This window comes from Lynx canadensis, chromosome B3 (genome assembly GCF_007474595.2).
Source record: "Lynx canadensis isolate LIC74 chromosome B3, mLynCan4.pri.v2, whole genome shotgun sequence".
Taxonomy (NCBI): domain Eukaryota; kingdom Metazoa; phylum Chordata; class Mammalia; order Carnivora; family Felidae; genus Lynx; species Lynx canadensis.
The window spans coordinates 39,779,743-39,797,486 of NC_044308.2; the positions used below are offsets into that span (position 1 = coordinate 39,779,743).

At 47.4% G+C, this 17,744-nt stretch overlaps 1 protein-coding gene across 1 annotated transcript; it reads left to right on the plus strand.

Moving 5' to 3' along the window:
- The first annotated feature begins 2,923 nt into the window (after window positions 1-2,923).
- Window positions 2,924-17,152, plus strand: UBAP1L (ubiquitin associated protein 1 like). The gene is made up of 5 exons (XM_030317916.2): window positions 2,924-3,081; window positions 7,711-8,331; window positions 10,677-10,883; window positions 15,819-15,920; window positions 16,858-17,152. The coding sequence occupies exons 1-5, from the start codon at window positions 2,962-2,964 to the stop codon at window positions 16,990-16,992; spliced, it is 1,185 nt and encodes a 394-aa protein (XP_030173776.1). The 5' UTR covers window positions 2,924-2,961; the 3' UTR covers window positions 16,993-17,152.
- Window positions 17,153-17,744: the final 592 nt, after the last annotated feature.

Consider the following 17,744-nt stretch of genomic DNA (forward strand, 5'->3'; position numbering starts at 1 on the left):
GATAAATCAGAGAATGCCAAAACTTGCTAACTTTCTTATGTCCCTTACAACTCCTTACGCCTCAGAGGTCCCCTGATGGAACAGGCTGATGGGGCAGATAACTTACTGATCACAATGGGACTTGTCTGATCCTGTAGCATGAAGAGCCGCTCCCAGTGCGCTGGGAGACTGTCTCCTGGCATGGGGTGGAGAAACATTTGGAGTCTTACATACAGTAGACAGAGACTAGAGTGGGCAGGCAGTGGAGATGAGGGAATTAAAGGATTTGCCCATCTGGCCTCATTTGACCTCTCTGCACTCAGATTACTTACTCTGTCTCTTCTCATGATCTCCTGTGGGCATGGGGATGACCCCAGTGACCCCTCGCAACAGGGGTTTGCAACATCCTAGTAGGGATGACATTGTAGTAAGCCAGAGATACTCCCTGGTGCAGTCCCTGGTAAACCCTGATTGTTTGCAAAATGCCAGACTGTGGTCAGGAGTCTAGATTTAAGTATATATTATAGGCAGTCTCAAGAGCTTGAATTCTTTGTGAGTTTCATTTTGTTAAGAGAACAGAATCTTTAGTTTAAAATACGTAACAAATAAAATCCCTTGCTGTTGTGAATATTATTAAACTAACAGATACTATACTTGATCTCAGCCAAAAGGAACAGAAGCTATGTATGAATTAATTTTTCTTAGATTTCAGCTTTAGTAGTAGATACTGTTGACTAATACTAATTTAACTTTCTCAATAGTGCATGAGAGTTCATTCTCATCAACACTTGATATTGTCAGGCTTTTTAAATTTTAACCATTTGTGTGTGTGTGTGTGTGTGTGTGTGTGTGTGTGTGTGTGTGTGTTGGTATCTCATTGTTTTGTTTTGCATTTTCCCAATGGCTAATGAGGTTAGACAACTTTGATGTTTATTTGGATATACTCTTTTATGAAGTACCTGTTAACATCTCTTGCCCATTTTTGAATTAGGTCTTTTTCTTACTGCTTTGTAGTTCTTTGTACTTACTGGATACAAGTCCTTGGTCAGATACATGTGCTGCAAATATCTTCTCCCACTTTGATTTGTGTTTTTTATTTTTTGTTTGTGTGGTTCTGTTTTGTTGTTTTACTGTCTTAATGGTATCTTCCAATGAATGGAAGCCAGTTTGTCAGTGTTTTCCTTTATGGTTAGTTTTTTGCAACCTGCCTAAGAAATGTTTACCTATTCTAAAGTCATGAATACATTCTCCTATTTTATCTTCAAGCTTCATTTTACCTTTCTCATTTAGATCTGTAGTCTACCTGGAATTGATTTGTGTGTGTGATGTGAGGTAGAGGCCAGGATTTTTTTCTAGGTGGACATCCAATTGATCCAGAACCATTTACTGAAAAGACTTTTATTTTCCTTATGCTCTCTGCAGGGCCAATTTTGTCGTAAGTTAAGGATCCATATAAATATGGATCTGTTTCTGGACTTTCTGTTCTGTTTTATTGGACTCTTTGTAAGTCCTCATGTTAGTACCACACTGTCTTAATTCCTGTAACTTTAAAGTAAGTGTTGATATAGTATAAATCTTCCAACAGTGCTGTTTCTTCTTCAAGATTGTCTTGGCTTTTCTTAGTCTTTTGCCTTTCATTTAAATTTCAGAGTTAGTTTGCCAATTTATCCCGCAAAAACAAGATGGAATTTGACATGTGGGGTCGACAAATCAATTCAGGGAGAATTAATATGTTTATGACATTGAGTCTACATGAACATGGCATGTTCCTCCAATAAATATTTTATAGTTTTTCACATAGAGGTCTTATATATCTTGTGTTAGGTTGAGTCCTAGAAGGTTGGTTGATAATATTACATGATATCTTATTTAAAATCTCACTCTCTAATGACATTTTTAAAAGACAATATTTTCATGGTTTGTTGTTTGTATAGAGAGATATAGTTGATTTTCATATATTGACCTTGTATCCAATGACCTTGCTAAATTAACTTACTAATTCTAAGAGTTTTATTTATAGATTCCTTTGGATTTTCTACATATAATTATATCATCTACAAATAATGGTAGTTTAATTTCTTTTTTTCCAATCCTTATACTTTTATTTTTTTCTTTTCTCTTTTTACACAGGCTAGTATCTCCAGTGCAATGCTGAACAGAAGAGATAATGGGGACATCCTTGTCTCAATCTTGGGGATATCTTTCAGTATTTCACTATTAAGTGGCCTGTTTGCTTTAGATGTTTTAGTGATATTCTTGATTATGCTAAGGGAATTACTTTCTATTCCTAAGTTATTAAATGGGCTTGTTTTTTCCTAAAATCATGAACGGGCATTGATTTTATCAAGTGCTTTTTCTGCATCTACAGATATAGATAATCTAGATAGAACTTAAAATTTTTATTCTATTGACATTTATTTTTACTCCCAGTGATTGATTTTGGAATATTAAGACAATCTCTCATTCCTGAAATAAACTCAACCCAGCAATGTTGTATTTTTCTATCCAAAATTATTTTTATTGAGATTTTTGCAGTTATGTTCATGAGAGATTGACCTTAATTTTGTCAGATTTGGTATCAGGATGGTGCGGAAATAAAAATGAGTCAGGAAGTATTTCTTTTCTGGAAGTGTTTGTAATTTGACATTTTCCTTAAATGTTTGGATGAAAACTCTTGATAACATGCTTCAGCACTAGTGTCATAGGCCACATTTTGGGAAACAATTGTCTAGGGCAAGACTTAAACATGAAATAGTCAATTCTTGTCAGTTTGAATGCTCTTGTTTTTGTTCATTTCCTCCCAATGCAGCACCAGCCACTTTACTTTTTCCTTCCCAGCTGTGTGGGGCTCAGCTAAGTCACCACACGGGAGAGTGGTAAGGCCATTTGAGACCAAGCCTGGTTCTCAGGACTACACTCTCTCCCTGCCACCAGGCAGCCTGCCCCAGTCCTGCTCAGCCATCTCTACACTCCTCTGACAGAATGAATGCCCTTGATGATGTCCCCTTCAAAGTGCCCAATGGCTTTGTGATAGGCACAGAGCCCCTTCCTGGGCCAGAGCTCAGCGTCCCAGCTTGCAGGGAGCTTCTGCTGGGTTCTATGGTAAGTATATCTCTCTGTCCATCTATCTCCTTGTCTCTGGGTCTATAGATCTGATGCTGAGACTTGGGCTTGGTTTCTTGATTTTATTTTATTTTAATTTTTTTAAGAAAGGAGCTACAAAGCCTTTAAAAAATTTTTTTTATGTTTTCTTATTTTATATTTGAGAGAAAGAGAGACAGAGCACTAGCAGGGGAGGGGCAGAGAGATGGAGACAGAATCTGAAGCAGGCTCCAGGCTCTGAGTCATCAGCACAGAGCCCAACACAGGACTTGAACTCACGAACCATACATGAGATCACGACCTGAGCTGAAGTTGGATGCTCAATCGACTGAGTCACTCAGGTGTCCCAAAGCCTTTTTTTTTTTTTTAATATTTATTTATTTTTGAGAGAGAGAGAGACAGACAGAGTGTGAGCAGGGTAGAGGCAGAGTGAGAGGGAGACACAGAATCTGAAGATGGCTCCAGGCTCTGAACTGTCAGCATAGGGCCTGATGGGGGCTTGAACTCACAAACCGTGAGACCATGACCTGAGCTGAAATCAGGAGTCGGACTCTTAACCGACTGAGCCACCCAGGTGCGCCTTGTTCCTTGATTTTAAAGGGCAACAAGGCCATTTCTGTTATATTCTAGAGAGTTTTGGAAATAACCCAAGAGGAAAGGTGTTTCATCATGAAGTCTGGTGGCTTGTGATGGGGATTATTCAGTGAGTCTTATTTTAAGCTTAGGATAACTGGAAGCCTGCCTATATGAAGCAACTGAGAGTCATTGCGAGGATACTCCAATTGCTCCCTTCTCCGTCAGCCTCCTGGCACGTCTAAAATTCTACCATTTAGGATCACTCTTATGAGCTAAGACACTATCTCCAGAATCCCCTGTTAAAATGCAGACAGTTACAGGGAACCAATTAGAAGGGATTACTATTCCATAGCCCCAAAACACATCAGCCCTGGAGGCACCCTCGAAACACCCCATGCCCCACAGCTTACACACTGGGATGTGTACCCAGTGTATGTGGTGGTATCACATACCCTCAAGATAAACATGATTATTTAACTTCTGGGAGAGTCAAGTTTACTTGAAGATTTAGGGGGAGATCTATTGCATTTGTATTATAACACAGGTGTATCATGAGCTAGAACACAAAATTCACATGAATTTATAAAATGAAAAACAAGATTGCAAAGAACTGTGGAACTGATGTGGAGCCTCTCAGACTCTTGTATGTTCGTTCTCCACTGTCTGCAGAGGGCTTTGTAAAAAATTCTGAGGATCCCGGGGCGCCTGGGTGGCGCAGTCGGTTAAGCGTCCGACTTCAGCCAGGTCACGATCTTGCGGTCCGTGAGTTCGAGCCCTGCGTCAGGCTCTGGGCTGATGGCTCAGAGCCTGGAGCCTGTTTCCGATTCTGTGTCTCCGTCTCTCTCTGCCCCTCCCCCGTTCATGCTCTGTCTCTCTCTGTCCCCCCAAAAATAAATAAACGTTGAAAAAAAATTAAAAAAAAAATTCTGAGTATCTGGGTCATCCCTCACTCATTTTGCACATGGGAAACCTGAGGTCCAAAGAAGGGAAATGACTCGTCTGAAGTTAGTGGCCATGGCAAGACTAAAACTCAGGTCTTGATTCCAAATCATTTCATATTAGCTAAGAGCAGGATTGTAATGTAAGAGACACTGGACATGGATTGTTCCAAGGTTAAAAAAAAAAAAAAAACAGGTTGTAGGAAGTCAGGTGCAGAGAGTCCAGTCCACAAAAGAGAAAGGGGCTCTAGTGGCCTGGGGGCACAGGAGCAAGAGACTCAGTGTGGTTTTTGTTTTATCTGCAGAACCTGAGGTCACACTGAGGCTCCTTAGGACCAAGGTCTCCAGAATGGAAAGAAGCTCTGTAGAGCCCAGAGCACATGTCCAGGGGCCCATCCTCTGTAGGGCAGGAGCTCTCGCTTTCTCCAGGCAGCTTGTGCTATGGGTTCTTGCCCTGAGTCAAAGTCGGCCTCTATGGTTGGGAGTAGAAATTTGTTTTACTGGAGGTGGATCATCACAGCTTTTCCTTACATGCTGAGCTCAGGCCAAGCTGGGAAGAGGCTTTTCTGAAAGCTACTTCTCTTAGAAGCAGAACTGGCACCTTTCTGCCAAGTCCACATCTGGTGTCCTAGCCAAGGTGCTGACCCTGGCTCTGCCCCCCTCCTCTCAGCAAGGGTATCTGCACTCCCTTGAGCCATTTCCCTTCCTGGGCCTCCATTTCTTTTACTGCTGGGCCAATCTAACAGAGAAGCATGAGACTCCAAGTATGATTTACAGCTTCTCCTGGTAAGTCCTCTGAGTTCACTGGGCTGTATTCCCAGTATTTGGAACTTGGAATACATTTTCCCATAACAATAATGTTATAGATAGAGGTTAGATTACTTGTGAAAAAATAATAACCACAGCTACTATAACTGAGCACCTGCTGTACACTGGGCCTGTGCTTAGGTGCTCTTTATACATTCACTCTTTTTTCTTTCTCATATTTATGATAACCCTTTTAGCAGGTATGTGTTCCCACCCCATAGCACAGGAAGCCAAAGCTCCCATCCAAGTGATGCACAGGGTTATGTTGCCTGTGTGTGACACACCCAGACTCCAACATGTGTCTGTCAGACCCCAAAAGCCCATGTCCACTCATCCATCTGGCTGCCCTCTCCCTTCCTTCTACATTCAGAGCCTTGGCAAGTCTGTGTTTTGTTGTTTCAGAGTTTCCCTTTAATGAGAGTTCATCACTGTTAAAAAATTTTTTAGAGAAAAAGTACATTCACATAGTTTAAAAATGAAAAAAAAATCTATAAAATGGTAGAGAGCAAGTGTTGACAAACATTTTCTGTAAAAGGCCAGATAGTAAAAAACTGGGGCAATTAAACTCTGTTGTAGGGAAAGAGTTATAGTTTTGGAAAGGGGTGGGTGGGAATGGTTGTGTTCCAATCACACTTTATTTATAAAAGCTAGGTGAGGGGTCAGTTTGGCCCACAGGCCGCTAGAATATCTTGGGAGAGTGAAAAGCCTCCCACTGACACCTCATCCACCCAGTTTCCCAGCTCCACCCCCTCACTGGAGAGAGCTGTTACTCATTTTCTATGTATTCTTCCAGGGATTCTTTCTGTGTATATGCACAAATAAGTACAGCTATTGCCTCCCTTTTTACACCAAAGGTACCATTTTTTTTAATGTTTATTTGTTTTTGAGAGAGAGCGAGCGAGCACGCAGAGCAGGGGAGGGGCAGAGAGAGAGAGAGAGAGAGGGACAGAGGATCTGAAGCAGGCCCTGTGCTGACAGCAGAGAGCTCCATGTGGGGTTCGAACTCACGAGATTATGACCTGAGTCAAAGTTGGACATTTAACTGACTAAGCCACCCAGGCGCCCCACAAAGGTAGCATTTTATACATACACTGCTCTTCTTGACTTTTTTTTAACGTAATATGTTTTAAGATCTTTCTATATCAGTACACGGAAAGCTTCTTCAGTTTTATTTTTTGCTGTATAGCATTGTGCATTATATGGATACATCCTACTTTATTGAATGGGTGCCCTCTTGATGATCACTTGGGTTCTTCCCAGTCTTTTCCAATTATAAACAATGTTACATGGAATGACTATATGCAAATGTCCTTTTGAATTTTTGTAAGTATTTTTCCAAATTGCCCTCCATAGGGGTCACTGATTTACATCCCAGGCAGCATTCTACAAGAGGCCTGTACCTCCCACACTCTCCCACAGAATGTCCTCAGACTTTGGATCTTTGCTGAGGGCTAGGCGGATGGTATCTCAGGGTAGTTTTAATTTGCCTTTCTCTTGTCAAGAGTGAGGTTGAGCAACTGCTCGGGTGTTTAAAAGCCATCTGTATGGCTCTTTTCTGTGGACCATCCATATCTTTTGTTCATGTTAAGCTGTTGGTCTTTTTCCAGTCTATATCTAGCACTCACTATATTAGTAAATGTAGCCCTTTGTCTGTGATGTGAGTGCTGTTTTCCCCTAGTTTGTCATTCGTTTTTGACTTCGCCTATTGTATCTTTGCCATGCAGATTTTGCACATGTGTGTATCTGTACTTTTATGGCTTTTGGATTTTGATTTACAGTGAGAAAGGTTCCCCCACTTGATCTTATCAAGGATTTCTTTCCTGTTTTCTCCTAGTATTTTTATGGTTTCATACATATATTTAATGTTTGATCCTTTTGGAAATCATCCTTGTATAAGAGTGAGAATTTCTTCCAGCTAGCTAACACCATTTATGTTTGTTTTTTGTTTTTGTTTTTAGCTAACACCATTTATTAGTTCGTCCCTCTATTTCCCATTGCTTGAGATGCCACCTTTATTATTTACTAAAGCCCCACAGATATCAAAGTCTCTTTCTGGACTTCCTATTCTTTACCTGCATCCGTGGAGGCCGAATTTGCTATTCACTTGTCGTTGATACTCATCCACCCCATTGCTAGCTAAAACTGAGGGTGAGAGTCGGGTGGTGATGGATGCCTGGGATTAAGAATCGGAAGCTGCCCAGACCTGGCAAGTTTTTGGCTGAATAGGTTCCCGGAAGGCCAGGGAGTAGGAGTGCGCCCTCTGGCCCCGGTTTGGGTCCCAGAGCCTCACGTCGCCGTCTACTTGCAGCACGACTTCAGCCTGGAGAGGAGGGCGCTCTTCTGGGTGGAGGCTGTCCTCCGGGGACCCTGCCCGTTCCAATGCGACGCCCCGGGAACGGCGTCAGCGCCTCCCGCCTGGCTGTTGCTGGTCAGTCCCGACCGCGAGCCGGTGCCGATGCCTGCCGCAGACACGGGCCCTGAGGCTGGACCCCAGCAGCGGCTTGAGGAGGAGGTGGAGGAGGAAGAAAACCAGGACGAGGACCACGACGAAGAAGAAGCCGCCTCCGCCAGCGAGGAAGAGCCACGTCCCTGCAGCCCCCAGCCCGGCTCCCCTGCGAGCCCCGCCCCCCCTGCGAGTCCCGGCCCGGGCCATCCACGGTGCTCGCTGGACGTGCTGCGCGGCATGAGGTCGGAGCTGGCCGGAGCGCGGCGGCGGCTCTCCGAGGGCAGGCTGGCTGCCCGCCCCCGCGCCCTCCTGCACCGCATCCGCCACCGGGCGCTGAGCCTCTGCCCCAGCCCGGCACCGAGTCAGTGCCCCGTGCCGCCCCCGGGCCCCGCGCCCCCACTCTCCAGCACCCCCGCGCCGCCCCCGCGGCCCTCCACGGCCGGCGCCATGCCCCCGCTGCGGAGTCACAAGCCCACGGTCGCGGTAAGGAACCTTCTAGCTCCGCCAAGCCCGCAGGCCAATAGTCTGGGTTCCTAGCCTGATTCGCAGCCCTAGTCTCCTCCTCTCTGCTCTCCTCCTCCTTACCTTTAACTGTTCTCATCTGGCCACGTACTATGCTGTCCTTCCTGTGGCCCTGGGCCTAGAATATTCCCTGCTCAGAGGTCCCCATTCCCTATTTCCCGCTGTTTTGCTTCTATTAGGGCACATGCCACAATAATTGTAATCATCCAGTACCTGTCCATCTCTTAGGGCAGTGATTGGATGGCATCCATTTTTGTTGCCAGGGCACCAAGCTGCAGACTTGGCCAGTAGGGGGTGCTCAGTGAACGTCTGTTGAAGTAATGAATGTGACTCAAATCTAGGGCTTCCCACAGAGCAAGGGCTTCCTGTAGGATGGATGAGCTGGCGACTCAAAGAATACTCACTGAGCAGTTATTTGCTGCTGGGCCCCGAGTTTAAAGAGAGAAGGTCAAAACCACAGGACAAGGAGAGTTGGCCAAAGGGGTGTGGGACAAGACAGCACTGAATAGTGAGAGGGATCAGGTGTTGAGAGGAAGTGACAGTTTTTGCAGACTGGGAGGCTTTGGGACAGAGGATGTGCACCTGCAAGAAAGGGGAGCAGAAGTGAATTTAAAGTAAAACCCAGGTGACTGGGTGGCTCAGTCATTTAAGCATCTGACTTCAGCTCAGGTCATGATCTCGTCGTTTGTGAGTTCAAGCCCAAATTGGGCTCTGCACTGACAGTGTGAAGCCTGCTTGGGATTTTTTCTCTCCCTCTCTGTCTGCTTCTGTCGCACTTGATCTTTCTTTCTCTCTCTCAAAATAAGTACACTTAAAAAAAAAAAAAGTAAAATCAGTGAAACTTAAGCCTCAGACCCCTCACTTTGCCTCTCCCAAGGCCTTATACCTAATTTTATCTTCACAATTGTGTGCCTTGAGAGATCCAAATTATGTAAGTACCAAACTCCATAAAACGTGGATCTGGAGCAGATGGAATGGGTCAGGACTGATAGCCAAAGGTGGCAGTTGGGCACAGCTTTCTGCCCCCCAGCTGCCCTGCAGTCAGGCCAGGAGATGCAACAGAATAAGGCCCAGCTGAAGTTTAAATCCAAAAGACAGACTAGAGGTCTGGCTTTTCCCACTCACTGGTGTGTGACCTTTGGTAAGTCACTGAACTGCTCTGAGCTATCCCTGTTCTACCTGTGAAGTGGGCCACTTGACCCCGCACAGTTGCGTAGAACAAACTCAGAGAAGAGGCTCTGTAAATTGGACAGATCACACCACATCAAGGGCCAGATGGTGATGCCAGGATGGCTCTTCCTGGTGCACATTAAACTTAACTCTAGCAACAACCCTGTTGGGTGGGGGAGGATTGGGGCACATGTTCTGTACAGGAGAAAATTGAGGCAGAGAGCAGCTAAGAATTATTTTTTTAAATATTTTACTTATTTTTGAGAGAAAGAAAGACAGTGTGAGTGGGGGAGAGGCAGAGAGAGAGGGAGACACAGAATCTGAAGCAGGCTCCAGGCTCTGAGCTGTCAGCACAGAGCCTGGCATGGGGCTTGAACTCACGGACCACGAGATCATGACCTGAGCTGAAGTCAGACACTTAACTGACTGAGCCACCCAGGTGCCCCACTAAGAATCTTTTTTAAGGTCAAAAGAATAGACTCAGATCCTAAGATTTTGATGTTTTCCAGTTAAAACTGGGGGTAAAGCAGACCCTAGAGTAAGTTTCCCTGGCAGGGAACCCCTTGAAAAGATAGGAATGGGTGGGGAATTCATGTCACACATACACACTCTGCCCCAAGAGCCAGGGCAGCAGCTAGGCTTCACTTGGGGAGAAGGGATCAAGGTAGTTTGTTCAGAGTTGGCAGACGGGTGCTTCTTGACAGGGAATGGGTAAGGGGTGATGCTGGCCAAACTGACTGATATGCCTTCCAGCCACTCTCCTTACTCTAGGGTCTGTGTGGGTCCTCTCAGCACAGCTGTGCCCAGTCCCTGCCCTGTTCCATGCCCTGCCAAGCCCCAGTCCAGCTACACTGAAGAAGGAGGAGGATCCACCTCTGCTCCCCACTCACTAAGGCGTGGAGTAAAGAATCCTGAATTTGATTTTGAGTAGGGCTCAGCTCCCAAATGTGTGTTGCTTACTCAGTCATTAACTTCTCTGAACCTTGATTTCAGTATCTGTAAAATGGGATAATAGGATGGACCTATGATATTTCTCTTGTGGAAATATTATCATTTACTGGCCTGTCAGTAAAAATGTCCTGCCCAGCCAGGTGTCACTTCCAGTAACTGACACATCCAACCTGTCTGTATTTCAGTCTCTCAGCCCGTATACCTGCCTGCCACCTCTTGGGGGGGTGTCTCAGAGTCTCAGCACCTGTAGAGCACACCCTGCTTCTGCTGACCTGCTGTCTGCCCTGAGCCAGGAGGAGCAAGATCTCATCGGGCCAGTGGTTGCCCTGGGGTATCCCCTGCACAGGGCTATCGGGGCTCTGCAGAAGACAGGGCGACAGAGCCTGAGCCAGGTAGGTGCACGGGGCCCAGAGCTGGGGGAGCTGGGGGTCTGGAGCCAGGGGAGGGGCCAAGTGGTTTTTATCTTTAACATGAAAAAGTTTTTTCTCCTCTTTAGAAGCAGAACTTTAGCCTGGCATTAATTGTTGAGGGTTATGAGCAAGTTTCTAGACCCTAAGGCTATTTTCTCCATAAGAGTTTATCAGGAATCCCTGTGCCCAGAGAGTTTTAATATTCTATTCCTGTCCCAGTCTCTGCCCCAAGCACAGGGGGCTGGAGCTCTGGGCAACCAATAATCTTTCCAGAGATCCCCAAGAGAACTTTCTGCAGAGAGAGATGTTTTATATCTGTGTTGTCTAATACAGTAGACACTAGCTGTATGTGGCTATTTGAAATATGGACAGTGTGACTAAAAAACGAATTTTTTTACTTAATTATAATTAATTTAAATTTAAATACCCACATGTAGCTGCTGGCTACCATATTGGAAGGCACAGCTCTAACCACTTCCTTCAATGAACAGTTTATCTGTATTCATATCCATCTCTTTCTCTTTTGATCTACCCATCCATCCATCTAATCAACAGCATTTACTGGGAACTTCCTAGGTGTTTAGATGCAGTGGGGAGCTATGGGGAAAACTCCCTCTTGATGGAAGGGCCTGCAAAGAATTTATGGCCATTCTTAATCGACCACAGGAGGTTCTAGTGATCAGGAAAGTCTTCATGGAGGTGGCACGTCTTCAGCTAGACTTCAAGGATGAATAAGCTCTGAATTTGAAGGAAAGAGAAGGGATGATATTCCAAGCAGGAGAAACAGTACGAGCAAAGGGGTGGAGAGACAGCAAGGAAGGGTTTGGGAGGCCCTGATCCCACCAGTCTTGCTGGAGTGCAGGGTACATGATGCAGGCTGGTAGGAGATAAGACAGGGAAAGGGAGGGGCGCCTGGGTGGCTCAGTTGGTTAAGCAACCAACTTCGGCTCAGGTCGTGATCTCACGGTTTGTGAGTTCCAGCCCTGAGTCAGGCGCTGTGCTGGCAGCTCAGAGCCTGGAGCCTGCTTCTGATTCTGTGTGTCTCTCTCTGCCCCTCCCCTGCTCATGCTCTGTCTCTCTCTGTCTCAGAAATAAATAAACATTAAAAAAGATTTTAAAAAAAAAAGACAGGGAAAGGGAGTTGAGGGCAGATTGAGGGTGCCTTGAAGACTGGGCTGAGAAGTTTATAAATGACCCACTAACAATAGGAAGGCATGGAAGGATTGTGAGTTGGGGCAGGAGGTAGCATTGAATGCCACTGCCCGAACCTCCCTTCTCCCACCTGAATGTAACATCCTACTTCACGTTGTTTCTGACACATGGGAACTCTTTTGATTGGAAAGCTGAGCTGAAGGTATCAAAAGGTCCCATGGCAGTTGGCACTTAGTTGTCTCTGTGCCCCCCCACCATCAGAGGGCTTGGGCACTCTCTCCACAGTCATGTAGATGACTGCTATGTGCTGGGTCCCTGAGGTCTGGAGCTGCCTGCTCTTGGATAAGAAGTGACAAAAGGAGAGTAACTCTCAGACTGGAGCTGAAGCAGGATGTGCTGCTGCCAGGTTGAGGAGGTGGGCGAATGCCCCTGGCCCCCTTCCCTGCCCATTCCTGCTTCCGCTCTCCTCTGGCTTCATTGGTCTGTGCCTTGTCCTGGAGGAAGACTTGCAACATGGTGACCCCCGTGTGGTTAACATGGAGGCTGCTGACATTTCTTGAACACCTTCTTTGTGCCAGTCCCTCAATCAGAGAATATTCAATTAGGCCTTCTCAATTCCGCACAGTTGCCACCACTGTCCCCACTTTGCAGATGAGGAAATTGAGGCCAGGGAGGTTCATATAAACAATCAGTGGCAGAACTGGCATTGAGGCCAGGCTGGTTTGACTCTGAATCTTTGCTGCATGCTTCTTTTCTCTCATTTCTTGTGGGAGAACCTTCCAGGGAAGCATCCCAGGCTGATATGAAATTTAAAAGTAGATCTAAAGTTGCCCCCACCTTCAGCTGCTGCTGAAAGCCAGGACCTTGGCCAAGAAACTGGCCAGGAGGACTATGAAGGACCAGGCCCATGGTGCGGGTCTGCACATTAGTTGGAGCCAGCACAGGGCACTGGCCTCCCTGTGGGTGGGCTGGAAGAATCACACTATATCAGGAACATTGTGTTTCCAGATATGTACTGACCACCTGCCTGGCCAGCCGGATCTCTGGGTGGTCTTCTTCCCTGGTGGTCAGTCAGGAGCCAAGCCCTGAGGTGTGGGCCTGAAGGACTACTGGATGACTTCATCTGTCCTCCCGCACCAAGTTAATATTCCCCGCTGTTCTGTGAAGTTCCGCCATTAACTGAGCAGCTCCTTTGGGTTCAGATTCCTTCTCACCTTAAAGGATATATACTATAGTAAACCTCTTTGGCCAGAAATTAATGACAGATGGTCCAGGAGGGACGTTATGGAGACAGAGCTCTTAGAAGAGCCAGGGAGAAAAGAGGAGATACAAAAGATAAGCTTTGTCCATGATTGCTTCGTTCCTTCCACAAGGATGGATGTGCCCACTGACTGCTTATAGGACAGCATGGGCAGTGTGTGTGAGCATCCATAGGCCAGGCACCTTGCTATGGGACTCCAGGCACCTAAGGGCCCCTCTTTGAGTCTCACTTTCCCTATTCACAGAAGGGAGGGACTTACAGTCCCGTCCTGGGGTGTGAAAGTGACATCCTTACCCACCCTGGGTCCTGAGGCAGACCTGGTGGCTTCTACAGTCTTATAGGCCCAAAAGCTGACCAACCAGCAGAATCTTTACAAATGTAGATCTACAGGACCTACTCTGGAGGATCCCAGTCAGTGAATCCAGAGTGGGGCCAATGGCCTATCATTTTAAAGATCTGAAGGTGGTTCTGATATGCAGCCTGGCAAGGAGTCTACTGGTATGGATTGAGGTCAGCCGTCCCTTGAGTCAGTGGTTCTCAGCCTTGGCTGTACATTAGAATTACCTGGAAAGCTATAAAGATCCCAGGGCCCTGAAGTGCCTGGGTAGCTCAATCAGTTTAGTGTCGGACTTTGGCTCAGATCACGATCTCACGGTTTGTGGGTTCAAGCCCCATGTCAGGCTCTACACTGATAGTGTGGAGCCTGCTTGGGATTCTCTCCCCTACCCCCTCTCTCTGTCCCTCCCCTCCTCACACTCTCTGTCTCAAAATAAATAAACTTAAAAAAAAAATCCCAGTGCCCAGACTGCCCCCTAGACTGGTTATATCAGAGCCTCTGGAGGCAAGCATCAGTGGTTTATGGGTAAAGTTCCCAGGCAGCTACAGTCAGCACCAAGGCCAAGAACCTTTGCTGTGGGTGAACCAAGAGGCAAAGGGCACATCCATCACCTGCTCTTGACATACTCCTGTTTCCACCTTTGGAAATCCTGTCTACTTTTCAATGCAGCTCAAAGCCCCTCCTCTAGCAGTTGAAGCCCCTCTGCTAGCAGCTGGGCCCCTGATGGACAAGGCTGAGAGGTCAGGTGATCTAGGCTGTAGTCCTGGGTCCCTGGGCAAGCTGTCCACCCTGCTTGGACCTGTTTCTTCAATTGTGCTAGGAAGGCTTGGCTCGGTGGTTTACAAAACATGCTCAGAGCAAGGTCTAGGTGTCCTGAGGCAGGAGCATTGGACTCCTGACTCCCCTGCTCCTGCCCCCAGTTCTCCCAGAGCAGCTCCAACCTTCCTATTATTGTTGAAGCCTCCTGATGCTTGGACAGTTCAGAAGCTAAAACAGTTTGAAAACCATTAATCTGTATGATCCATGCTTTCTGCCCAGATCTGAAGGTCTGCAGAAACCCAACCTGTTTCTTTTCCACTTATACCTGTAATTCTTGTGGTCTGCGGCCTTCACTTGGCATCAACTCTCTATAAATCTTGCTTTGATTTGCCTGGCACTCATGATTTCCCGTATCTGGTTCATCTCCCCCACTAAGCTGTGAGCTCCCTGGAGGTGGTTCTTAGTTCATTTTATAAACACAGCATACATTTATTTAGCTCCTTCTGCCTGCCATGCTGGGTGCTCTGGGAACGCAGCAGTGAACAAGACTGATACAACCCTTCCCTCATGGAGCGAGAAGTCAGCAGATGAGAATGTTGAGGAAGATAGTAGAACAGCTACAGAGCTGTATGTGCTCGGATAGGGGAAGCATGGGTGCTGTGGGAGCAGCAGGCAAGGCACCCAGTGGAGACTGGGGGCAGAGGCTTCCCAGGGAAGAGGAGTGAGACTGACCTTGGCGGAGGGAGTTAGATATGCAGAGGCCTGAGGGTGCTGAGGGAGTCCAGGCCACTGATGGGCAGGGACAGGCCTTTGAGCTCTGGTAAGGAGGCAGTACTTCATCCTGAGGGCAAAAGCAACTTGTGGTGACTGAACACGGAGTGACTTGAACAGGTTTTCAGGCCTGTGGGATCTTCCTCTGTCCTCCCTTTCCCGGCACTGGGGCTCACATGGTCCTGGATGGCAGACACATATGTATCCAGGGACGGGGGTGCTCACAGGTGTGGAGGGTGAGGAGGCTGCTTTCACATGGGTGGGTGCTTACCAGGGAGGGTGAACAGACCGGGATGGGTGTTGGGGAGACGCCTGTGTTTCAGGCCAGTCCCACTCCCTGCTTAGGTTCTGGGAACCCTCTAGCTCATCCTGATAGCCCTTTCCCTGGATTACAGCCCCCAGTTTGGGACAGTTGGTCAGAACTTGCTGCCCACCCGTCCCTAGGTCCCCAGAGGAGGCCTTTGTCCCTCTTTTATTGGCTCACAGGGTCTCTGGGGCCATTTCATGTATGGTGGGTCGACTGGTCAGCCTGGTCTGAGCTCAGGCCTCACCGAGGTCCCCAAGGTTCCTCTTAATCTGTTCCATCGGCTGACTGTGCCACTCCTCTAACCACACCCCTTTCCTCTTTCTGGCCCAGTTTCTCAGCTACCTTAGCGCCTGTGATCGGCTGCTGCGGCAAGGCTATGAGGAGGGCCTGGTGGAGGAGGCCATGGAGATGTTCCAGTTCTCCGAGAGCCAGGTCAGCAGGGCCACCTGCCCAGGCCCAGGGGAAGGGGAGGGGAAGGATGTGGGTGTACACACGAGCCTAGCATACAGGGGCACACCAGTACCAGAGGCACAGCCTGGGGGCCATCAGGAGCTAGCCTGCTTGCTCAGCCCTGGGGAGAGGGAGACAGCCCAGGGAGGCAGAGGGAGGCAGGAAGGGAGGGAAACAGGAGGCACGGCTTTTGTGTCATGTAGCTGAATCAATACACAAATATTATAGAGTGCCTGGTCTGTCAGATACCCAGAGGAGCCAAGCGCAGCACAAAGATGCTTAAACTCTGCTTGGGGAGTTTGCTGCCTACCTGGAAACCCAGAATGCAGGCACCCGGGGGCCCAGTAGTACATTCTGAGTGGCCAATGTATATGAACTGTCCACAGTGTGCTGTTGGCCTAGGCTCTGCCGGGCAGCTCTTCACAGGGGCTGAGGGAAGGACAGAGGGATGGGAGAAATGCTGAGGAGGAGGGAGGGAGGATAAGCAGAGACTTTTCAAGCATTGGGATGAGAGGAGGAAGGAAGGCAGAGGCTGCACTGTGTGAAACCTCGGCAGGGTTTGGGGCCTGGGCAGAGACCCCAAGCTGTGCATCCTCTGGGCACCCGTATGCAGCCTCCTTCTTTCTGTCCGAGTACCAGAGCACAGAGAGTCAGGAATGGGCCATAGTGAGGGAGTAAAGCCAGGATGGAGCCAGTGGCCAAGCCAGGGCCTCCTTCCTTGGCACAGGAACGGAGGTCCACGCCCATGTCAGCCAGAGGTACAGGCAAAATGTAGGTGCTGCCCAGGATCAGGCTTACCTGGCTTGGGGAGTCCTTAGCTTTCTGGGAGTAGATACAGTGGGCACCAGGAAGGGGGCTCCACAGGGAGATGGCTGGCCTGGCAGAGTCCCCAGCACTCTCTCTGCTTCCACTTCCTCAGGCAGGGGAATTCCTGCGCCTCTGGGAACAGTTCAGTGACATGGGCTTCCAGCAGGACCGGATCAAGGAAGTACTGCTGGTCCATGGCAACCGCCGTGAGCAAGCCCTGGAGGAGCTGGTGGCCTGTGCCCAGTGACCTCGGCGCTTTCCACAATGCCTGTGCATCCCTCAACCTGTGCCAGACCTGGCAATCCATTCCAGCTCTGTTATTAAGACTATATAAGAGGGGCGCCTGGCTGGCTTAGTTGGAGCATGTGTCTCTTGGTCTCAGGGTTGTAAGTTCAAGCCCCACTTTGGATATAGAGATTACTAAAAAAAAAAAAAAAAGTAAGTAAACTTACAAAAAAAAAAAAAAAGACTACATAAGAATAACAGTGAGGTGTGCTCATTGTAAAAATGTAAATAATGCCAAAGGTGGAGGTAAATATTGTAGGGGAGGCCAAACTTTACCCATTTAGGTTTTCAGCTGGGGCTCTTGAACAAAAAGATTAAGAAGAGAAAAACAGTTTATTAATGCATGTGGCACACATCATGTGGGAGAAACCTCAGTAAAAAAGTAACTCAAAGCAGCAGTTACAGCTCTGGCTTCTATAGCGTTTTCAACAAAGACAGTAAATTTGTAGAGAAATACAGGACAAAGGAAACCGGTTTTAGGCTTCCAGGGATGGCATGCTGTGGGGAGGGTAAATATGTGGAAATAAACTAAGGAGTAGGAGTATTTGCAGATCCCTCTGGAGCATCACTGGGCTGATAAAAATCTATTTCCAGAAAAGGGGAACTTATACCTTAGAATTAGGCAAAATTGGGGGGTGGGGAGGCGAGGAAGGGTAGGGAGGGCCTTTTTCCTGCATTTGTTGCTCTTTTTTTTAATGTTTATTTTTGAGAGAG

What these genes read in the sequence shown, in the direction of transcription:
- UBAP1L (XM_030317916.2), top strand. Translation starts at nt 2,962, where the DNA reads ATGAATGCCCTTGATGATGTCCCCTTCAAAGTGCCCAATGGCTTTGTG. An exon ending in AGCTTCTGCTGGGTTCTATG is followed by an intron (nt 3,082 to 7,710) that starts GTAAGTATATCT and finishes GTCTACTTGCAG; the next exon opens with CACGACTTCAGCCTGGAGAG. An exon ending in GGCGACAGAGCCTGAGCCAG is followed by an intron (nt 10,884 to 15,818) that starts GTAGGTGCACGG and finishes TTTCTGGCCCAG; the next exon opens with TTTCTCAGCTACCTTAGCGC.